The 24,892-nt window shown below is 38.6% G+C and overlaps 1 protein-coding gene across 3 annotated transcripts in view; it reads left to right on the forward strand.

The window, feature by feature from the left end:
* The window catches only part of ERO1B (endoplasmic reticulum oxidoreductase 1 beta), a 63,484-nt gene that overhangs the window by 27,870 nt on the left and 10,722 nt on the right, over positions 1–24,892 (forward strand). For all 3 annotated transcript variants that reach the window (XM_043596246.1, XM_043596247.1, XM_043596245.1), the window contains 9 exons: positions 646–728; positions 6,061–6,134; positions 11,517–11,637; positions 11,758–11,804; positions 15,419–15,430; positions 17,299–17,325; positions 21,394–21,486; positions 21,597–21,843; positions 23,152–23,221. In XM_043596246.1, the coding sequence (XP_043452181.1) occupies positions 646–728; positions 6,061–6,134; positions 11,517–11,637; positions 11,758–11,804; positions 15,419–15,430; positions 17,299–17,325; positions 21,394–21,486; positions 21,597–21,843; positions 23,152–23,221 (774 nt within the window). The remainder of the gene's footprint in view (positions 1–645; positions 729–6,060; positions 6,135–11,516; positions 11,638–11,757; positions 11,805–15,418; positions 15,431–17,298; positions 17,326–21,393; positions 21,487–21,596; positions 21,844–23,151; positions 23,222–24,892) is intronic.

Below are 24,892 nucleotides of genomic sequence, written 5' to 3' on the forward strand. Positions count from 1 at the left end.
CTCAAACTCACAGACGGTGAGATCATGACCTGAGCTCAAGTCGGACGCTCGACCGACTGAGCCACCCAGGCGCTCCAATAGTTGCATAGTATTCAATGGTATGATTATGTCATTGATTAGCTCCTCCTCTGTTGATGGACATTTCACTTGTGTTGACTTTTTTGCTATTACATACAGTGAGGCACTAGCATTTCTGTCCTTTGTCTCATTGTACATATGTAAGAGTTTTCCTAGGTCTGTATTTAGAAGTAAGGTTGCTGGGGCATCCGTTATGCTGTCCCAACATGAGATAGTACCTAATACCTTTCTAAAGTGGTTGTACCTTGTTTTTAGTTTTGTTTTTAAATGTTGCTCTGGATATGGTTTCAGTTTTAAGACTGCTGGTTCAAGGATGTTATGCATTTTTGCAGCTCCAGATAAATATTGTCCAATTACTTTCCCAGGACGGTTTTCTCAGTTTAGGTCATCACCAACATACCAGTACTAATTGTTTTTAATGTCTTGGCTTAGTTGGTGGAAATTTGTGATGCATTTTGATTTGTATTTCTTACATATGTGAGAGATTTTGATGTATCTATGTCATCGCTGTCAGATTGCCAGTCGTACTTGAGATTATTACTAAACTTCCTATGAACTTCCTTTCAGTACTCAAAAGTGGCAAACAGCACCAAAGAATTAGAAGATTGTGAACAAGCTAATAAACTGGGAGCAATTAACAGCACATTAAGGCAAGTTTATTTTAGGAGTGTTGAAAAATATTCTCTTGTTTAGTATATTTATATCAGAAATTTTCTGTTTGTGATTTTGCTTCAAGTAATTCTTAAAAGGAAGAAGTTATTTTTATCTTACATTCCACGATTGCTTTGCTTCCTCCTGTTAGCTGATTTGTTCTTAAATTTCTGGAATGTATGATCAATGGTGACTTTATCAAAAAGTAAAAATTTAGAAGGTTGCTCAACTAGCAGGGCTTATGGGTCTATTTTTCCTGGTTATTATAGGAAAAGGAACTTGAACCTCTAAGTGTTTTATAAATAGTAATTCAATCTGTAGGTTACATTTTGAATGGGAAAAGTTATTACCATAACTGTTAAGTTTCGTAGATTCTTTTTCCTATTGACTTTTCCTTATTGTAATAAAAACCTGCTTGGGAAGGCCAGTGTAATTGTGAGTGGTCTCAGATTATGCGCTATGAAATGATTGTATCTATAGTTGAATCTGGGGAATGGAGTATCATTGAACTTCTTTTGAATTTCCCTTTTTGTTTAGGTTGGCATCTATGTACTATAACTGTTAAAGACTTAATAAAGTTAGCAGTTTTATTATCTATTGAAGAACGATTCTATAGAAAACTAGAGAAGATAATATAATAAATACTCCCGTGTCCTTCACTCCAGATGAATAGTTGTTAACTTTTGCTACCATGTCCTCTCTGGCCTATTCCCCAATCCTGCTTTCTTTCCTTTTTCCTTAGGAGGAGCTACTCTCATGAATTTGCTGTATACCCACTATGTTTTTCTTTTTATCATATGTATCATCTTTATTTCGTGTATGATTTTACTTTTCCCTTATATAAAATAATACTGTACTTAACAGACTTCAACTTTATTTTTATACTGTACATTTTGCTTTTCTAGATCTGTCTCATTTTTTTAACTGAGGAGTGGTTTTTACCTTATGAATATATATTTTACTTCTCTGTTCCCATATTGATAAACACTTGAATTGTTCAAATTTTTACTTCTATAAGTTATGCCACCTTGAGCATCCTTGAGAAATTTTTTTGGGTGTACGCTAGGAAATTTGTCCTACGCGAGAAAAACTGCTGCATCTTCCTGTTGCCCAGGTGCGCCTATTCGTGTTACTGCCTGATGGCTTTCCAGAATACTCGTGTGGTTACATACTGCCTCCGGGACTGAGAACTTGTTTTGTTCTTCACATCCTTGCCAAAAATGGATAATGTTTGACTGTAAAGTAGTACCTCATTTTTGTTTATATGTTGTTACTAGTGAGTTTGAGCATTTTTTTGATCTGTGTATTGAACATTTATGTTTTTTATTCATTCAGTAAATGAATGCCTGCAATATGCCAGTGTTCTAGAATATTAGGCATTTAGCACTGTACATGGCAAATTCTTTTTCTCAGGAAGCTTAATCCTAGTTGGAGATATGCAGTAACTGAGTAAAATGTATCAGAAGTAAGTAAAATGATGATGAGTGCTTGGGAGAAAAAGAAAACTGAGAAGAACGATAGAGAGCTAAGGGTGGCAGGGTGGGGAGGGGAGCGAGTTGCACTGTTTCCAATGGGTCGGTGAGAGAAGGCCACAGTGATAATGGGACATTTGAACAAAATGCCCATGAAGACATAAGTCCTGTTATGGCTGCCTGGGGCATGAGTGTTCCAAGCACGTGTAATTGTTAGTAAAAAGAACCTGTGGCAGAAGCACGCCTAGATTATTTGAGGAACCACAGAAAGTCCAGTGTCGCTGGAATACAGTGGTCACAAGATCCTAGGGGTGGACGTAGGACTGGGGTGGGGTGGAGATCTTGTAGAGCCTTGAAGACGACTACGAATACTGCTTTGAGGCTAAGTGGAATGAAAAGTCACTGGAGGATTTTGAGAGAAGGTGTTGAGGGAGGCAGGTGTTCCACTGTGGAAGCCTTGTTATGTGATTATTGTAGTGATCCAGTTAAGATATGATGGTGGTTTAATTTAGACTAGGGCCATGGCAGTGGAAATGATGACAAGTGATCAGATTCTGGATGGATTTTGAAGATGGAGCGGACAGGGTTTGCTGTGGGATTTGATGTGAGGTTTGAAAAAAGATAGGAACTGTGAATGACTACAAGATTTGGAACTAGAAAAATGGAGTTGCCATTTACTGAACTGGGATACCTACAGGAGGAACAAGTTTGGTGGAAAATCACAGTTCAACCTTGGACCTGTTAAGTTTGAGCTGCCTATAAGACATCCAGTTGGAGATGTCAAGCAGGCAGTTGGATATACAAGTCTCAGTTTCAGGGGAAGGGGAAAATGTGGGAGTCATTCAGTAAATATATGCTATTGAGAAACTATAAACCTGAATAAGATTACCCAGGAGAGAATATAACTAGAGAAGTCATCAAAGGATTGGGCCTTAAGTCATTCTAAGATTTTAAGGTAAAGCCCCTGTTCATATTCTTTGCTGTTGTTTCTCCATGGGCGGGGGGGGGGGGGGGGGGGGGGCAGGGTAAAGGTGGAGTAGGTGTGCATTTCTAGATCATTATTAATTTGTAGGCATTCTTCATATAACATGAGACAATGGCTTGTCTTTTAATTTTGCTTACAGATATTTTGTTGAACAGCAGTTACTAATTTTTTAAACTTTTAAATTCCAGTGTAACTCACATATAATAAAGTGTATAAATCTTAAACGTAAAGGTCAGTTTAATTTTACAGAGTAAATCAACTCTGCAGCAACTATCCAGAATAATGCACTCGATACCCTGAAGATTGCCACGTGGGCTTTCCTAGTCATTACCACTGTCCAGAGTTAACCATGATTTTGAATTATATTAGCAGAGATTGGTTTTGCCTGTTTATATAAATGAACTATTAAGGAATGTATTTTTTTTTGTATCTGGCTTATTAAACATCACATCTGTGAGAGTCATTCATGTTCTTAAGGTTAGTAGCATTTAATTCTCTTGTCATTGGTATAATATTCCATAGTTAAGACTGCACCAAAATGTTTCCATCCAACTATCATTGATAGCTGGAGTTTTTCACTTTGCAACATTACAAAAAAAAAAATTTTGGTGGATATTTGGTGGTGTTTTTGGTATGCATTTCTGTGTAGAATATACCTACAAGTGGAATTAAGTAATACTGGCACGTGGTCTTCCAAAATGACCACTAAAATACATTGCCACTAGTAGTATACGAGATTTCCTCATTCCACGTCTCCAACAATTGGTCTGTAATTTTTTAAACAGCTTTATTGAAGTTTAATTGACATGCAGTGTATTGCACCTACTTGAAATATACTGTTTGATGTTTTGACAAGTGTGCACTCATGAAAATCCGCATTATCAAGATAGTTGTCCTACCCACCACCCTGAAAAATTCTCTCATGACCTTTGGAAAGGCCTTCATTCCATTCTTTCCTGCCCTGCGTTTCCCACTTTGAAGGCTCCTGCTTTAACACACAGCACCATCTTGACAGGAAGCCCTGGTTTAAGCCCAGGAAATTCTTATAGAAGTAGCTTGGCATCCATCTTCAAACTGACTTTTAGAGAAACTGGGCAAGGTTCTTTTTTTTTTTTTTTTTTTTTTACATTTTATTTATTTTTGAGAGAGAGAGCGAGCACAAGTGGGGGAGGGACAGAGAGAGAGGAAGACACAGAATCTGAAGCAGGCTCCAGGCTCTGGACTGTCAGCACAGAACCTGATGCAGGGCTCGAACCCACAAACCATGAGATCATGACCTGAGCTAAAGTTGGATGCTTAACCGACTGAGCCACCCAGGTACCCCTGGATGAGGTTCCTTCTAACTCATTTGTAAAGCAAACTGGGCCAGCTCTGTTAGCATTAGGTTAGTGTTGCCTGTCTTTTCTGTTGCTGTGGCTTTCAGGCAGGGTTTAGGATGAAACAACAAAGTGTCATCAAATAAGTATGCTCAAAGAAAAAAGTTTGTTTTTCTACGTCAGATTGTTAACAAGAAAATTGGAATTTATGTCACAGTGGTCTTGTTCTTGACTATTTTCAATGGAAGATGTATCTAATAAAACCTAACGATAGTTATTTTAGCTGTAACTAGAACTTAGACATTCTCGTTTTATGGAATTATATGTTTCAGCTGAGTCAACTAAGATACGAGTATTTCCATTAACTTTTATTATTAAGTTAACTCAGTATTCCCACAGTGGAAAAAAAAATCCCACAGTGAATTGAAAACATTTATTGATAAAGTTGGGGTAGTCCAGTCAGTCAGCCTTATATACTTCTCGTAGTGGTTATGTAATGTAGCAGTTTTTCTTTTTTTTTTTTTAATTTTTTTTTTTCAACGTTTATTTATTTTTGGGACAGAAAGAGACAGAGCATGAACGGGGGAGGGGCAGAGAGAGAGGGAGACACAGAATCAGAAACAGGCTCCAGGCTCTGAGCCATCAGCCCAGAGCCCGACGCGGGGCTCGAACTCCCGGACCGCGAGATCGTGACCTGGCTGAAGTCGGACGCTTAACCGACTGCGCCAGCCAGGCGCCCCAATGTAGCAGTTTTTCAAATACAAAATAAATTCTTGGCTATGAAAGTAACACATTTAGGAACTACCTGATTTAAACTTAGTACACAAATAATTTTTTTTTAATCTTTTTTTCCCCCTATTGTGTAGTGAATAAAGAAGAGTAATAATAGTTCTCTTATAGATGTTGCCAGTCTGGGTTTAAGACAGAGAAGGTCTGAACATAAGTTAAAGTAAATGTAGGTCCAAGTTTATTTGAGAGACTGTGATTGTTCCTTTATTAGTTCTCCAAGTAGAGATCTTGATCATAGATTTTGTTAAATGTGAGGTAGTATGTAAAACGAATGATATGTCCTGATTAAAAATGATATTGGTGTTACCAGTGAATATCACATTGGAAGGGACATCCTGGAAATGCAGCTTTTGGTGTTTTTGTCCTATAAATAACAGAAACAAGTTAAAAGAATTATGAAGGTAAATTCAATTCCTGCTTTAGAAAAAAATACCACAATTTCTAAGTTAGGTGAAAAGGCTAGCTTAAATTTTGTGTTCAACTAAATCTCATATATATTTGTAAATTTTCTAGTTAAAGTAATTATCGCAGTAGGGCTAATAATAGCTTTAGTGTGAATAGAAATCCTTCACGGGAGAGTTAATATCTGTGTTTTTCATAAAACTTGCTATCATTCCTTCATGTGACCACTAATTGAATTTGTGACACTATCTAAACTAAAGATGTGACCTCGGGTTATCTGTTTTCAGTTATACAAGATGCAGTGTAAACATTTTCAACTCCAGATTTAATCATTTTTTTTTTTCTTTCTTGTTCCCTCCTTCCCTAGTAATCAAAGCAAAGAAGCCTTCATTGACTGGGCAAGATATGATGATTCACAGGATCACTTTTGTGAACTTGATGGTAATAAAATAAACTATTGTAATTAAATTCTGTTCACTCTAATCCTTTTATAAGAACTTGAAGTCAATGAAAATATACTCAGAATTAGAACTTGAACACACTGGATGTTGCTGTGTGGATCTTACTATTGTTCATAATGGCATTTATCGAGAGCTTATGTTCCAGACCCTGTGCTCAGTGCTTGAAGTGCGTTATTTCTCATCTTTGCAGTTACTTTATTTTTAATTTTTTTTCGTGTTTATTTTTGAGAGAGAGAGAGAGAGAGAGAGAGAGAGAGAGCAAGTGGGGGAGGGGCAGAGAGAGAGGGAGACACAGAATCCGAAGCAGGCTCCAGGCTCCGAGTTGTCAGCATAGAACCTGATGTCGGGCTCAAAGTCATGAGCTGTGAGATCATGACCTGAACCAAAGTCAGTGCATATCCAACTGAGCCACCGAGGGGCCCCTTTGCAGTTACTTTAATAAGTATCTGTTATTTCATATCCAAGGAAATGGAGTCTCAAAAAGACTGGCTTAGCCAGGATCACACAGTAGCCAGAGGCTGAGATGGGATTCGATCCCAGATCTGAATCCCATATTTTTTTCATCACGACATACCATCTCCTGTGGGCCTCTATTTCAAGCCACTTAGTTTAGGTCTGTGAACATATAAACATGTTCACAATGGAATTTTCTGGAGGTCTCAACAAACTAACATAAAGATACCCTGCAGTATTGGGGAGGACTCTAATTTGACTTCCCCATAGCCCTCTTGCCAAGAGTCTGCAGAATGGTATGAAGAGAGGGCGCTATTTACCAATAACTACCATGACTCCTATGGCAGAAGGAAATTGGAGTGACTCAGAATTTTTTTCTGAGGAGAATATTTCCAAGAGTTTTGTGCTGAGTAGGCTTAAATCATTCATTTGGCCTCTCTTCACTTTTTACCTTTATATTGTGGGTAGTGGAAAAGAATTTGGGATAAAGCCTGCCCATTTGGAGATAGCAGAAGTTCCTCTGAATTCTTAAAGCATATAGAGTGGTCATACTGCTTTCTAGAGGTTTTTGGAAGATTCGTCTGTAGAACTGTGCTGTGAATCCAGTTTGTAATGGAGTAAGTTACAGTGAGCTGCTACAGTAGTATGGGGAATTGAGACAAAGCCAGGAAGTGGAACGGTCTCACCATGGTTTATATGGTTTCAGCAAGGACGTTTTTAAGAGATCTGAAAAAAGTGTCTTTGGGTATCATAACCCCTGTTAGGATATTTAGAATCGCCAAAGGTTTCGTCGAAGCAAGCCGCTGTACCTAGGTTAAGAATTGACCTCACTGCTTACTCTCATTTGCTCTTGGGTCATCATTCTAATTACATGTAACGTTCAACACTCACGGTCACTTCCTGCCAACTTATTTTACCTGTTCGTTATTAAAATAAAAAATTTTCAGTAGTGCTTAGTTGACAGGTTTTTTACATTAAAAATCATTTCTGTGAATATTTCTCTCAGTAAATGATATCAATATATATTTCTTTTGTAGGTATTTAGTAAACAATACCACTTATTGGCAGGGATCACCTGATATGATTAAATTGATGTACTCAATTACCTCATCAATATAAATAGTATTAACTAATTTTTTGACATTAGCTCCTTCTATTGTAAAAATGGAAGAAGTGTCCTAAAAGAATTTACATCGAATCATCCCTTAAGATTTTTAGGATGGTAGGGGCGCCTGGGTGGCGCAGTCGGTTAAGCGTCCGACTTCAGCCAGGTCACGATCTCGCGGTCCGTGAGTTCGAGCCCCGCGTCGGGCTCTGGGCTGATGGCTCGGAGCCTGGAGCCTGTTTCTGATTCTGTGTCTCCCTCTCTCTCTGCCCCTCCCCCGTTCATGCTCTGTCTCTCTCTGTTCCAAAAATAAATAAACATTGAAAAAAAAAAAAAAGATTTTTAGGATGGTATAATTAAAATAATTAGTGGTGTTTATATTTTGTGTAGTCCTTAAACATGTAAACCGTTCTGCTAGTTGGATTACCACTGCTCTTCCGGGTAGTAATGTTCGTGTGCCTCCCAGTGATTTATACGTACAATTTTTAGTAAAAGGTGAAAGATGTATACAATCTGAAGAGAAACCAGAGTATTATACATACAATTTTTAAAAGCCCATCAGAGTAGCTGTAGAGTCACTGTTGAGTAATTTCAGTTATCTAAACTCACTGGATCAAAACAACAAATCTGAAGAATAGTCACCCCCGTTTACTGGAATGTGTTTATACGCCCGTGTGCTCAGCTGCTTTGTTGTTGTTCTGTGTTTGGAAAGGAAGATGATCTTCATAGATCAAACGGTAGGTTTTTAAATAATTTAGCAGGTTAAGGTAAGCTGCTTTCCCTGCTCATTTTGTCGTCGTCGTTGCTGTCTTTATGCATGGCTGGCTGCTGCTTTTGCTTGAGGTTTCTGCTCACATGTCACCTCATCAGAGAAGCCTTCTGTCACCTCCCTGTATGAAATGGTAACCACTGCCCCTCTCTGTCTGCACTGCTGCCTGCTCTCAGACCACTGAGAACTACCTGAGCGTGCGTGGTGGGTTGTTTAGGTTATCTGCTTGTTGTCTGTCTTCTCCAGCTACAGTGAGAGCTCCTCTGGTCCACTACCACACTCGTGCCCAGAACCGTGCCTGGACGTGGCATATGCCACCCTAGTGCCTAGAACAGTGCCTGGATGTGATACATGCCACCCTGGTTGTTTATGTGATATATGCCACCCTCATGCCCAGAACAGTGTCTGGACGTGATATATGCTCAAGATATATTTGCTGCATGACATTGTTGGTTCAGATATAACTGAAATAGTGTGATTTTTACTTGTATTTTTTCCATTATAACATTAATTTAAACATAACGTAAATTTAAAGTGTTTAAAACAGTAGTTTCTGAATCTGGCTGTGTATCAAAATTACTTGGGGACTTTGTGAACTGTAGGTTCTCCTCAACTGAGTATACTTTAACAGTGCATTACTAGCAATCTGGGAACAAGCTGGTGATGGAGGTTTGTAGGCTCAATCCTGAGTATACAATAGGATTTTTTATCCGTGTCCATACGCAGAAAGCCTGTGCACTAAGTTGGGGTACCAGCACTGGTGTGTTTGTAGGGGAATGCGACCTATGCATGCTGCCCCCCACCACCCATCTAGATGTCACAAAGTTCTTGCCACTATGGGTCAGGGGTGGACAAACGTTTTCTTCTGTAAATGGACAGATGGTAAGTACTTTAGACTTTATGGACCATATGGCTTCTATTACAGCTACTCAGCTCTGCCATAATAGTGTGAGACAGCAAATGAACATGGCTTGTGTTCCCATAAAACTTTCCTTACAAAAAGTACACACTAGACTAGATGTGGCCTTTGGGTTGTAGTTTGCTAACCCCATTCTGTAGGTTAATAAGACCCACTTTTTCATCATTTGAAAAAGTAATACAATTTTTAAAACCACTTTTGATTTAAGGGAACATACATTAAGAACGTTGAGGTGCAAGTTTTAAATTAAACATTGATATAATTGACTTTTGTGATTTGTCACTGCCTTAGCTTACATTTTTTTTTAAGTTTATTTTTCAGAGAGAGAGAGAGAGGGTGCATGAGCAGGGGAGGGCCAGAGAGAGGGGAGAGAGAGAATCCCAAGCAGGTTCTGCACTGTCAGCCCGGAGCCCAACACAGAGCTCCATCTCCCAAACCGTGAGATCATGACCTGAGCCAAAATCAAGAGCCAGACACTCAACTGACGGAGCCACACAGGCGCCCAAAATTACATTTTAAATCCTTGTACTTTAATATCTGAATCTGTTTGTTTTTCCTTATTGGTTGGTTAGTTGCTTTTGTTGGGTGAAGGGGTTGATAGCAGTCCATTGTGTGCATTTGTAGGTGAGCCTACAAATGTGTAGGCTTACATGCACACACACACATTCTTTTTTTTATTTAAAAAAAAAATTTTTTTTTCAATGTTTATTTATTTTTGGAACAGAGAGAGACAGAGCATGAACGGGGGAGGGGCAGAGAGAGAGGGAGACACAGAATGGGAAACAGGCTCCAGGCTCTGAGCCATCAGCCCAGAGCCCGACATGGGGCTCGAACTCACGGACCGCGAGATCGTGACCTGGCTGAAGTCGGACGCTTAACCGACTGCGCCACCCAGGCGCCCCCACACATTCTTTATACATGTGTATATACGTATATATCCATGCATATAGGTGTTTATGATATGTTTAATATTGTAAAGCTTATGTAAAATCAATTTTGCAAATGAGTTTAATTGTGAACAACTCAAAGAAATTAAAAATCTGTAACAGAAGCTAGTGAATTGTAAAACTTTTGTTTGAACTTTCCTATAAAAGTCACACTTTGATTCACTTCATAATTTGAATCTTTTTGTAATGAAGATTTTTTAAATTATTGTTTTTAAATCTTGAATCAATCCATGTCCATGGGCAGTTTCTGTTCATCCATCTGTAAATTACCTATTTTCTCTATCTTAGCTTGTATAGTGGAATGTCTATATAATGTTAGGGCTAGAAATAGAGGCAGTATTCTTCATGTTTCTCTTGTCTGTAAGTTAGATATAACTCATTTAGTAAGGACAAGTTGTAATTATCTTTGTATTCTTCCTACTTCCTTACAAAAGCCAAGTAGTTCTTGGAAGGTGTGCATCAGGATTCCATTTTACTCTTAATGGTTATGGGTAATCTCTGTCTGTGGTCACTGAATGGTCAATGAATATTGTTAGGTAATGAAAAGAAGAGGGGCCGTATTTTAATGACTGTGTTTGGCCACTGTTTTAAGTCAGTGCCTGTATACCATTGGTTTGATCTCATGACACCAAAAGGGAGGAAACATACAAATAAAGGAATACATCTGGGCCAACATATATAGCGCTCCAGCTTACATGCATTATGAGTCATACATTTGGGAAGCGTGGTCAGTATAATTTTTCTATTTCTAGTACAATATACATTTAGTAAAATAAAAAAGTGGTTGCAAGCATGTGTGTAGGTGGGTGTATGCATAGGGAAGAAATAAAATACTAGAACAAGTTATAGTCTGTTTGGTCATTTCGATCCTGGGTGGTTAAAACTTAAGAATAACGAATGCCTCTAAGAAGGGGAGGTGCATTCCATTACTGAAGAGAGTATCGAGTATCGGAAGGAAAGGGAGGAGTTGTTTTTTCCTCTCTCTCAAGTGTAAGTTACCCTGGGTCAAGTATAGTCACAAGTGTGCTAACCATTCTACCATTCACATTGGAGATTACCTGAAAAGCTGGCCTTTCTCTAACCTTTGGGTAGTTCTGCTTGTGTTATAATGTGAAATTTCATATAACTGGTGACATAGAGGTGGTTTTTATGACTTGTTTCTTGTTCAGATGAGCGATCCCCAGCTGCTCAGTATGTCGACCTGTTGCTGAACCCAGAGCGTTACACTGGCTACAAAGGGCCCTCTGCATGGAGAGTGTGGAACAGCATCTACGAAGAAAACTGTTTCAAGTAACTGGAGGGAAAACGGCTGAAGGGAGGATGGAGTAAGGGGGGTATGGTTCTGCAGGGAAAACATTCCATACAAAACTCAAACCATTGTATGACTGAGTTTCACGCTTGCTTTTTCAGGCCTCGATCTGTTTATCGTCCCTTAAATCCTCTGACGCCTAGCCGAGGTGGGTGTTTCATACATTTTCATGCTTTCGGAGATGATTTACAAAATGTCTTTGTAACTAGACAAATTTTGAGTGAATTTTCAACTATTTTATGTTTTTCTTAATTTGAATGATCAGAAGTATAAGATTAATTCGTGGGGCGCCTGGGTGGTTCAGTCGGCTAAGCATCCAGCTCTTGATCTCTCAGCTCAGGTCATGATCTCACAGTTTGTGGGATTGAGCCCCACATCGGGCTCCTCACTGATAGTGCGGAGCCTGCTTGGTTCCCCAGTCTCCCTCCCTGTCTCTGCTCCTCCCCTGCCCCTTTCTGTCTCTCTCTCTCTCAAAATGAATAAACATTTGGAAAAAAGTATAAGATTAGTTCATAATTGAGTCTCAAGGTTTCTATGTGTTTTATTTAATTACTGACATTTATTGAGTGCCTGATCTGTGCCAGGCCCTAACGTAGGAGTTCTAGGTGAAATAAATCAGAATATATGAGTAATGCTTATATATCAGGGGTTTCCTGGGGAACTCTTAAAATCTGGATTTCCAGGCCCTATCCTCTACCAACTTAAGTCAAAATCTTTGGGATTAGCCCCAGGTATTGTTTTGTTTTGTTTTGTTTTGTTTTGTTTTGTTTTGTTTTGTTTTGTTTTAATTGTCCAGGTGATTCCAATATGCAGGCAAGTTTGAGAACCAGTGGCTTATAACGTGCTTCTCAGACTTCAGGTGTGTGTACGAAGTACCTAAGGGCCTTGTTGAAATACAGGCTCTGATTCTGTAGGTCTTGGGTAAGGCCCAAGATTCTAACAAGCTCCCAGGTGATGCCTAGGGTTCTTGCTGATCCATGTAGCACATTTGAGTCCTACGGATGTAGAGGAGTCAGAAAGTTAGGTTGCCTGCAGCTTTACTCTAGACCTGCTGTGTCCAAGCTTTACCACTTGACACACTGGGCTGTATCGAGGACGTGACATATGGCTAGTGTAAAACCAACTTTGACATTTTTCTTAATTTGTTTAAATTTTAAAATGGAAGCAGTGTAAAATACTTCTACCATGGAACAACTTTATTCTTTCGATAGGACTGCTTTAACTCTTGCCTCACATAATGTGCAGTTGTTGTAGTGCATGTATACTTTTTACTTTTTAAAACATGGGTATTTGAAAAAAAACTTTAGTAGAAATTTTTATTAGAAAAACTTTACGTATGTGGCTAGTGTTGTATTTCTATGGGACAGCATTGTTGTAGACAGTTGGAGGTTAATCAACGTGAAACTACCTGGGCACATCTTCAGTCCGCTCTCAACAAGGAGCCAAACTCTGTTAGCAACTCTGTAATTGACTTGCACTTTTGATGTTTTCTTCAGACCAAGACTGATTTTAAGAACTTGAATTTCCCCGGTCTAGATTTGTATCTTTAAGGCATCTTTAAAGGTTGACTGAATGGACTGCTTTTAGCTACTCTTTTACAATGTAGCAAATGTTCTTTGCTTAGGGGAGGAGGGAATTGGATCATGAAAAGGGTGTGCATGGTTTCTCATCCTTTGTCTGTTTTGCTACTTTGACCTTATAATTGATTATTATAAAAGTGGAAACGCAAAAGTTATGTAAAGTAAAAAGAGAAGGCTCCCCCCACACCCACCCTGGTCCACACATTCTGTTCCATAGTGCAGATCTTGAAAGGCATTCTTCAGACCTTTTTTATGATTAGTTTTTTGTTTGTTTTTTAGGATTGGAGTTCAAACATTAAAAATTGAGGTATAATTGACATACAACATTATATTAGCTCAAGGTGTAGAACACAATGTTTCCATGTTTGTATATATTGCGAAATGATCACCATAGTAAGTCTAGTTAATATCTGTGACCATATGTAGTTACAGAATCTTTATTCTTGTGATGAAAACTTGTAAAATCTACATCCTTACCAACTTTCAAATATGCAATACAATGTTGTTAACTGTAATTGACAAGCTGTTCATTACATCTCCAGGACTTATTTATTTCATACCTGGAAGGTAGGTACCTTTTGACCACCTTCACCCATTTTGTCCACTCCCTACACCCTACCTCTGACAGCCACCCGTCTGCTCTCTGGATCTGTGAGCTTGGGGAGTTTTGTTCTGTTTTGTTTTGAGATTCCACATTTAAGAAAGATCATACGTTATCTGTCCTCTGACTTCTTTCTTTCAGAGTCCATCCATGTTGTCACCAGTGACAGGGTTTCCTTTCCTTTATGGCTGAGTAATATGATCACTTCTTTTTTTTTTTTTTTTTTTTAACATTTATTTATTTTGAGGGCAGGGGAGGGAGAGGCAGAGAGGAAGAGAGAGAATCCCAAGAAGGCTCCCCTGCTTAGCACAGAGCCTGACATGGGGCTCAATCTCACAAACTGGGAGATAATGACCTGAGCCGAAGTCAAGAGTCGGACGCTTAACCGACTGAGCCTCCCAGGCGCCCTCGATCACTGGCTTTTAAAGCAGAAAATATAGTTAATTTAACAAAACGATCACATCCCAAGAAATACTTCATGTCCATATTATGATAAATTAGAGGCGTGAGACCACTGGAAAGATGAGAGGAAGGAGAGCACCACGTAGGAAAAGATGGGAGGCAGAGAAAGGGGGGGGGGAAACAGCCAAGAAAGAGGGGAGACAAGGGACCGGGGGGGGGGGGGGGGGAGTCCCAGCCACCAGGTGAGGGATCCATGCAGTAATTCAGTAGCTCTGGCCGATGCTCTTTGAACACCATCTCTGCTGAAACTGCTAATGTCGATTCACAGCTCCTCAACCGTCTCCACCATGCTGCTTGCTGTTCCCCAGCCAGACAGCTAGGCATGTACAACTGGCTTTCCAACAGTTTCCACAACAGAACCTTTCTTTCTGAAAATGAAACCTTGTATCGGAATGCCACATACAGAGCTGACAAAGGCAGCGCTGCTGTGGATCCCTAGAGCCCAACCTTCTAGTGCTTCTCCATGTCTGGGGAGCTCCACAGCACCTGCAGTGAGGCTTTTGCGGATGACAGTTTGGGCGGTCCTTTTATTAAGGTGTGTCCGTGTTGAGGAGCTGTACCTGGAAACAGAGAAGTATCCGGCATGGAAACAGCAATGTTCAGAGCGGGTTGTGCACATAGGATGAAGGAAGCAGCTGGGTCTCTTTGTTAATTATTGAAACGAGTGATCTTCAGGAGTATTTTCAGAGGCTTTTAAAAAATTTATTTATTTTTGAGCGACAGAGTGTGAGCAGGGGAGGGGCAGAGAGAGAGGGAGACACAAAATCAAAGCAGGCTCCAGGCTCAGCTGTCAGCACAGAGCCCGACGCGGGGCTTGAACCCACTAACCGGGAGATCATGACCTGAGTTGAAGTTGGACGCTTAAATGACTGAGCCACCCAGGCACCCCCAGAGGCTTTCTGATATTTATTGTATAAAACATCTGTGAAAATCTTGTACCTTTTGGCCTCCATTCTTATCAAGAAGTCTCATTTGGAAGATCACTATATACTGACCAAGGTTCATAGTATAATTAATAATTTAACACAGTAAGTTTTAATCTGATATTAATTAAGTAGGTTTAAAATCTGAACTATGGAAGACAGTTTCTAAAATCCTGTTTATTATTTTCTCTTTTAGGAGAAGATGATGGTGAGTTAAAACTGTTCTATTTGGGTTTGCCTCAAGTGTAGAGAAAATGTTTTTAGTGATCAAAATTTGATTTTTCTCTCTATTCAAAAGAAAATGTTTATCCTATTTTTCCAGAAATAGCCACCAATGAATGGTGACAAAAATAAATGTTTTATAATGTATATTTACCCTATGTTTGAAAGATGTATAAATTCCATCTTAAATATTTAGTGTAGAAACCAGGATTACATTACAAGTTCCCCACTTTCCGGTTATTATAATCTGCTTGAATATGTCCTGTAGAAATGGAGACAAGATAGTTTTACCAGATAGTTTGTCTTGTGCCTTTATTTTCTTATTGTCTTTGTAATTTGTAACCTCTGTTACAGTAATACGTAATCTGATGGATAGTAATTTACCACCAATTGATTACTCCAGGTTACCAAATGAGTATCAGTCATAAATTTCCCCCAAACAATCAAAATAGTTATTTCAAGTGGATGTTTACTTCTCTGTGCTCAAGGCAGTGATGAGCATTGTGCAAGGTTGAAAGATGTGTGAAAGATGATGCCTTGCCCTACAGATGCTGACAGTATGTAGCAGGAATGACCAGCACTGCTCATAAATAATGGCAAAGAAGTGCTGCACATACATAATAAAACAGTAAGTGAGCTAGCTCTTTAGAGGTGGGACAGATCCTGTCCCACTGATCTGGAGGCTTAGTGGAGGAAGTGGCATTTGAGAGGAGTGTTGAGTAATGGGACAGGTTTAGGCTGATAGAAATTGGATCCTGTGTGCTGTTAGGAGGAAGTAGCATGGACCAAGGAGCTCAGAAGAGAAGAATCAAGCGTGTTTGGGGAGACCGTGTTAGCAGTAGGGAACACTTCATACAGTAGTAGTTTAAGATGGGGGAGAGGAGCAGAGGCCACATTCTTGAGGATTGGGGAGCTCAACTTTTCCTGATAGCGTTTGGGGTTTTTGAGTAAACAAGTGAGATTATGATGAATGGTCCTTAGGCAGAGTATGTGGAATAAGTTCATCTGTGGGAAGATGTTTGTGTAGTTTTGCAAAGTATGAAGACTCTCAGGAGACAAAGTTACTCCCCACTATCTAATTTATCACCTAGACTCCTTGCTCGGCTCATCTATGTGTTGAGTTTTTCTTCTGCTTTGCTTTTCTCAGGTAGAATAAAGATAGGTAATTCACAAAGTCTATTTTGATGAACTAGATTGATGTTTATTGGCTGTCATTTTTTTTTTTTTCTAGTCAGAACAGCATTGGTCTAGAAATCGCTCTTTTAGCATTAGTACATGGGTAAGTCAGGTCCTTCCATACTTTAGGCATTGATGTTCCTGAAAAATTTTTTAAAAATTAAGGGATTTTAAAATTACCTCTTGCAGTTTAGGAGTTCTAGATAATTGAGGAAATGTATCTAGCTTTACTGCTCAGGAAAAAATGGAATAATTACTAATTTGATTTTTGGATTATAATTCACTGTTTTTTCCTAGAAATTTTAAGGCATTATATGGCTGTTATGAAAAGCAAATTTAAGATTGTTAAACTCTTTCACCACCATACTTAGGGATGTTCAAGCCTTCTAATGAATAATATTACATAATATTTTGACTGAAAAATTTTTTAAAAAATTTTGCTTAGTCAAGTGTCATTTATAAGAAAAATTTCCCAAAGTTACTTAAAGTACTTTGGGGCTTTATTTTCTAGAACCATATGTCTATTTTTCTACTTCACATGAAGCAGTGGCCATTTCTAGAGGTGTTCCTTAATCTGTCGTAGGAAATACTTTATGTGCTTAATTTATTCTGATTTGTAGATGACTGTTTAAAATATTTTAACCCAATTCTGTGTGTATCTTTTTTTTTTTTTTAAAGGAGAATCGTTCTACACGTGGCTAGAAGGTAAACTTACACATCTGCATTTTAAATTTATTAGTCACCTATAAAAATTATGGATTGATTGAATATATTTTTGTAAGTTCAGGATTCATTACCTAGACAACTAATTTTTATAGTGTTGAAAGAAAATAACATATTGTAGGTTGTTGTATTTTAGGATATAATTATTTGAAAAATTTGAGGTTATTGGTCAGCCAAAAATAATCAGCATTAGGGAGATACACACGGCATATACTGTTCTCGGGTTTTCATAACTGGCTCCTCAGTGTTATTTTCATTCTGTTTGTATCACTCATCAAGACTGCTTTCCTAGTAACCATTTTGCAGATTTGCTTTCTAGGTAGAGACCTTCTTGTTGGAAGGAAGTACTTGTTATATATATGAAAATGAGGGAAGGTACATTTGATTTCAGAAGATTAAACAATGTTTACACATGTTAAGATAGTCTAAACTTGTTTAATTAAAGGATAAAGCAATATAGCTCCCAGTAGATACTTTGCACTCTTACATTTTTTGGTGTTGAAAATATAAATACTAGTAATGGAAAACTGAAGCATTCTAGGATTTTAACAACTTCAGTTAAAAACTGGATATAGGAGGGGCGCCTGGGTGGCTCAGTCAGTTAAGTGTCTGGCTTAGGCTCAGGTCATGATCTCAGGGCTCGTGAGTTTGAGCCCCGCGTCGGGCTCTGTGGTGACAGCTCAGAGCCTGGAGCCTATTTCAGATTCTGTGTCTCCTTCTCTCTCTGACCCTCCCCCGTTTATGCTCTGTCTCTCTCTGTCTCAAAAATAAATAAACATTAAAAAAAAAAAACTGGGTATATGCTTTTTAAAAATTTACCAAATTGTCATTAATTTATGAAAGCAAAAGTTAAAATGTGTCGGTGAAAGATAACCAAGTTGAATGATACAGGAAATCATAACTGTATAGGAACTCTGCAGAGTTAAACTAAGTATTTTATGTTTGCTAATTGGTGATGTTACCTTGTGAAAATGATTTATCTTTTTTATTTTTATTTTTAAATGTTTATTTTTTTTTGATAGCGCAAGCAGGGGAGGGGCAGAGAGAGAGGGAGACAGAAGATCAGAAGCGGGCTCTGCGCTGACAGCAGCAAGCCCGATGTGGGGCTTGAACTCAGAAACCACGAGATCATGACTTGAGCCAAAGTCAGACACGCAACCAGCTGAGCCACTCAGGAGCCCCCTGATTTCTCTTTTTTAATGTAGTATGTACCTGTGTTGGCCATTATTAAGGTGAACATTATTGATGTGCCAGTACTACTAGGAATTATATTAATAAATGGCCTATGTGGAAGAAAATTCTTAATTTTATTTCATTAGCTGTATTCTAAAGATACAAATTGTGAAGAGTAGTATTTAGGTTGAGAGAGGTGGTAAGGGACTCTGAATATTGATAATGGAGGATGAGAATGAGATTTACGGGCAATATTGCATTTTCTAGGGTATTCTTTATTAACCACTTTTCTTTTTTTATTTAAAAAAAATTTTTTTTTTCCAACGTTTTTTATTTATTTTTGGGACAGAGAGAGACAGAGCATGAACAGGGGAGGGGTAGAGAGAGAGGGAGGCACAGAGTCGGAAACAGGCTCCAGGCTCCGAGCCATCAGCCCAGAGCCCGACGCGGGGCTTGAACTCACGGACCGCAAGATCGTGACCTGGCTGAAGTCGGACGCTCAACCGACTGCGCCACCCAGGCGCCCCTATTAACCACTTTTCTAGTGTCCTACTGATGGGAGTCCCTGAATACTGATACATGGTTTCAGAGAACACTCCTATATATAGGCAACTGATTGAACTTTTCTGAGATCTAGTTCCCTCATCTGGGACATGAGATTAACAATGGCCATCCAGTTCACCTACACTGTACGTGTAGATGATGCCTGTAAAAATGCCTTTGAAAATCACTAAACAACGTGCAAATATCAAATAATACTGTTACAGTAAATCTAGCCTTTTTGTGAGAGAAAAAATTACATATCCGTGTCCTGTAATTCACTTGTTGAAAATGAATCTGGGTGAAATTAAATCCAAAAGAAAGAGAACCATTGTCTAAATTGGATAGTTGAATTTGCTCTGTATTTTTAGAAATAGAAATCGGTAAATTTTGCCTTTGTAAATCAGCTTCTGTAGATGTTACTTAACATGACTGTGATGGCTTCGTCATGCCTGCCAGCAGACTGCAGGCAGGAAAGAGCTGTCCAGCAATTTCCCACAAGGTGTGCTGTGTGTTTTATTGGTACACTCAGTTGGCACATCTTCTATTATTAACCATTTTGCTTAAAGTTACCTTATTTTCACAGTTTATGGAAAGACATTTCTACTCCTTCTCACTCCTCACCTGTCCCCATTCCAAGTAAAGGGTTTTGAGGGCTTTGCAAATTAGAATTGTCTCCCAGTCTGTGTTCTTATTTTTAGGCATATCAATTTTCACAAGCCGTGCTTTGCCTGTTTTCCCTTCTCTGGTCTTTAGACACTTTACTGGCTGTAAACACTGCTTACAGAGGTGCGTTAGGAGGAAAAGAAAGTGAACTATACATCTGATCATTTTGCTACTTGGTAACAGATTTAATGAAAAGTTTTACTAGAGGAAAAGTTAGTCCTTAGTAGTTCATTAAACTTGTTCATGATGTTTATATGCCTTGCTACCATGAGCATTCAAACTGGGCCGTATACTTTTAGGAAGAAGCTGCAAAAAAGAACTTAATTTTTACTTTTTGGTCTCCATCCATGACAATGGGAATATTCTAGCAAGAATTCTAAATTAGGGAATGAGATCTCAAAAGAATTATATTTTCCTGTTAAAAGCTACTTGCTTCACAGCCATATAGGGTAGAACATCGGGTAAATTGAAGATCTAAAACATCTTGGGGAAAATGCAAAGCCAGCCGCGTACGTACTCTTACATTTAAAAAAATCCCACAGCTTACAAGTGAGGTTTTTTCTTAGTTCCTTCCCACTGTTGAAGTTCATTTTTCCTCCACGGGGAGAGTTTACAAAAAACAAAAACAAAAACAAAAAGCAAAAATGACAAAAACAAAAAATCTGTTGGATGGTAAGAGAAGGAAAAAGCCAAATGCTCTGCATTCAGTGGATTCTTAAAATCTAGGTTTTTGCATTTTTATCTATTCCAAAAATTGTCTATGAAGAATATTTTCTAGAATTTTTTTCTTTTTTTGTGGTTAAATATACATAACAAAATTTACCATTTAAATATGCATAACATAAACTTTGCCATCTTAATTATTTTAAGTTTAGTGGCGTTAAGTACACCCACAATGCATAGTACTTTTGTAGTAAGAGTAAAAATGGAGGTAGGGGTAGGATAGGGTAGTGGAATTATCTTGACCTCTGTTTGAGCAAAAGCCTGTGTGGCTTAAGGCTACATAAAATCACTTTCCATCATATTCCTGTATTCTGTCTGATCTGATTCTACTCAGAGGAAACAGTCAACCTACTTTTTTTCCTTGGTTGAAATTCCTGGATTACTGTTTCCCAGGTTTTGCCTCCTTACCAAGTGGACCATATAGTCCAGTGGAACTAGAGGATTGTAGGGTGGAGGATTAGTAAGACACACTAAAGAATCCGGAGGAAGAAGAGAAATGGAATGCGGTCTCGTCTTCCTCCACAATCAAGTAGGGTCGGAGAATCGACAGCCATAGGAAAGGGAAAGGGAAAAACAGCTGTTGTTAAGCCAAAGCAGTGGCTTTCTAGTTATATTGGCTCACAGTTTAGCCCTGACCCGTGAAAAGTCTGTGCCACTGTGCCACTGCTTTCTGAGTAACGTGGGAACTTGTCAAGTACACCCATGCTGCTTGGACCTCCAGGGCCCAGCATTTTCTGTCTTACTCTGCATTAGGTTAGCATGTGTATAACTCCATTCAGAAGTCAGAATCTTCTAGTAAGAGAATCTTGATCTAATCATTTTGTTATTCCTTGATTATTTTTAATTTCCTTGAACCTTAACTTTAAAAATAAGCCTGTGTACTGAATCTCCTTGATTCAGTATTTTGTTATCTAAATGGATGTGATTTTTCAATTTTTTTCTGAATAGGTTTGTGTCTGGAGAAGAGAGTCTTCTATAAGCTTATATCGGGACTTCATGCTAGTATCAATTTACATCTGTGTGCAAATTATCTTTTGGAAGGTAATCCCATTTTTATGTAGAAATCTTCTATGAATGTAAAGGATATACTCTAGAGAGGGGAAAAAAGCCTACTTATTAAAGGTATGCTATGTATTTCTCTTTCTCTGTAGAAACGTGGGGTAAACCTAGCTGGGGACCCAATATGAAAGAATTTAAACGCCGCTTTGACCCTGTGGAAACTAAGGGAGAAGGTCCAAGAAGGCTTAAGAATCTGTACTTTTTATACTTAATTGAGCTTCGAGCTTTATCAAAGGTCGCCCCGTATTTTGAGCGCTCAATTGTTGATCTTTACACTGGAAACGTAGAAGAAGATGCTGACACAAAAACCCTTCTACTGAATATCTTTCAAGATACAAGGTAAGAATATGGTTTCACTCTTATGTGGATCCTGAGAAACTTAACAGAAACCCATGGGAGAGGGGAAGGAAAAAAAAAAAAAAGAGGTAGAGTGGAAGAGAGCCAAAGCATAGGACACTGTTAAAAACTGAGAAAAAACTGAGGGTTGATGGGGGGTGGGAGGGAGGGGGGGGGGTGATGGGTATTGGGTATTGGGGAGGGCACCTTTTGGGATGAGCACTGGGTGTTGTATGGAAACCAATTTGACAATAAACTTCATATATTGAAAAAAAAAAGATACAAGGTAAGAATTGACTATCAGCAATCTGAAATTCTGCACTCTGAATGAGGCAGTGGTTGAAATACAACAGAAACTGATTCCTGAAAGCCAGTTAGGAAGAGGGAGGGTCACACGTGAGAAGGAAAATGCTCAGACGGACAGCAGAGCAAGTAGAACAGCCTGTCCACACTTGCGAATGGCCTGTATTTTCAAACATAACTTTACATTTTATGTGGTGTCAAAGTTTAATGCTGTTTTAATGTATTCTGCCAGTTTTGTATTCTTCCCATTGCTGTTTAAATTCAGATGCCGCTATCAGGGGGTTAGCATGAAGGTAAATACCTGAGGGACTGTTGTTAGCTTGACCTGCTAGAATAGAACCCCTTTTAAAAGTGCTGAGTTTGTAAAATTTGAGTTTACTGCTTGTTAAAATGAGCATGAAGGAAAGTTGGATTAGCAAGTGTTTAAATTATGCATTAAATTTTAAAACCTTTTTTTAAGAGTGTGGCACATTTTCCACATAAATTGCTTTTAAACTCATTTTTTGAATTATTTTTTATCATGTAATTTCTTTTTTTTTTTTTTTAATTTTTTTTTTTTCAACGTTTATTTATTTTTGGGACAGAGAGAGACAGAGCATGAACAGGGGAGGGGCAGAGAGAGAGGGAGACACAGAATCGGAAACAGGCTCCAGGCTCCGAGCCATCAGCCCAGAGCCTGACGCGGGGCTCGAACTCACAGACCGCGAGATCGTGAGATCCTGACCTGGCTGAAGTCGGACGCTTAACCGACTGCGCCACCCAGGCGCCCCTCATGTAATTTCTTTAAAACATTAGTCTTCTAAATTACAAAGCCATGTTTATGTTGTTTTACTCTTTTATTGAGTAGTTTACATATGAGCTGTTTGCCACCTTCCTGTGCTATTGAACTTCACACACGTGTAAATTATGACGTGTAAGCATTTGTTCAAGGGACAGAAATCTGCCAGAGCTCTACTGCATAGGACTTGAATTTTTCGTCTGTAACTTACAGTCTTGTCATTTCATCAGGTCCTTTCCCATGCACTTTGATGAGAAGTCCATGTTTGCAGGTGACAAAAAGGGGGCCAAGTCATTAAAGGTAAAAAGTTTGAGCTTGGGGGCTAGGGTGGGGAGCAGTTTACTGGCTGTGTTTTAATCCTGTCCATCCGAACTCTTTCCAGTTCTCTATCTTGTTGAAGTTGGTCTGATGGGACTTTACTACAAATGACACAGAAAACCTCTTCTCTGTACTTTTCAATTCCCCTTTTCTCCTTTCTGGTCTGGCCAACTCTCAGTGAATCCTCACTTGTTGACCAATGAATATGGAACCTTTGTAAATGTAAATGTCTTTTTAAAGGTCTTTATCTTGAGAGCAAGTTTTCTTACTTTAAAATCACAGCGTGTCCTGTTTTGATTCTAAAATCGTGAACTGTTAGCCATTTTGAAGGCAATAAATACCGTATTTTTTCTAAAGTTTATTTAATGGGATATCTTCTGGAATGTTCCAGTTGTTGGAACTATTATGTCTTTGTCTTTATGGACTGACCTAAAAGGCAAAAAAATTACCTGCTAACCTAGGATATCAGAAGGAGACTGTATTTAAGGAACCTTATCAAACTTCATGTTAGCAGCTCTGTATTTTCATTTGCTTACAGTATGTTAGGGAATATACTGTACCCTTAAAATGTTCACAAAAATAGTTGAAATGGACTGGCAAATAGTCTTCTAGTACAGCTCCACAATCCTTTATAAGCAGTTCTGAAATCCAGAAAGCTCCAACATGGTAATGTTTTTCTTCTGTTGGGTGCAAATTAATTTGTTAGCAAAACCTGACCAGAACTGATACACGAGTATTCATAGTGTTTTTTAAAATTTCCGCTGTATGAATATTCTTACATTTTGCAACAGAAACATTAATGTATTTGATGACTAGGTTTTGCCACACACTCCGGTGGCATGTTTTGTAATAAATCCTGTATGTACTGTATTTCTGAAATTTGGAAAATTCTGAATTCTGAAACACATTTGCCTCGGAGATGTCTTAGTTGTGGATATACTACAAGAACTACTAAATTAGCACAGAGTGATGCTTCACTCTGGAAGGGGTTTCTAGGGGCTTCAGAAGTGAAATAACAGTCCCCTGTATACTAAATACAACTCTATTTTAGTTTTGGAAGATTGTTTTGTTTGATGATTATTTGAGGGGCATGTTGCTGTTGTGGTATGTAATGTAACATTAATATGTTTTTGTATTGCTGTCTATTTTCTAAGTATTTATACAAATGTTATACTTTTGGATAACTGGATCTTTCTGTGGAGGAGGAAGGTGGGAGTGAGAAAGGAACTAGCTTTCAGCTAGAAATTGCTGGAAATTGTGTTTGCTGTTTTTCAAAGGGTATAAAGGGGGACTTCAGTTCACTTTTCCATCTGCTTCTGAAAACACAAACTATATGAGAATGGAGAGTAGAGGACTTGTGTTCTTTCTGTTGTCTTGTGGCTGGGATACTGCTTCTTGGGAACCCTTTGGGCAGCCAGACAGGGCTTCTGGTGGCCAGAGTTTTCAGGCCGCTTGCCTCTAGCTTCATACAATAAAATGTTTACCTGGGTACAATGAAATGAAATTTATTTTCTGTGTTTGCCAAATGCAAAAGATGAGGAAACTCTCTTAACTAGTGTTAGCCTCAGAGGAGACTGGTCTTAGAGTCCTAGAAACCAGGATTTAGAGTCTCTCCTGTGTAGGAAACAATTACAGCACAATACAAGGTCCAGT

The sequence above is a fragment of the Prionailurus bengalensis genome, chromosome D2 (genome assembly GCF_016509475.1).
Source record: "Prionailurus bengalensis isolate Pbe53 chromosome D2, Fcat_Pben_1.1_paternal_pri, whole genome shotgun sequence".
Lineage (NCBI taxonomy): Eukaryota > Metazoa > Chordata > Mammalia > Carnivora > Felidae > Prionailurus > Prionailurus bengalensis.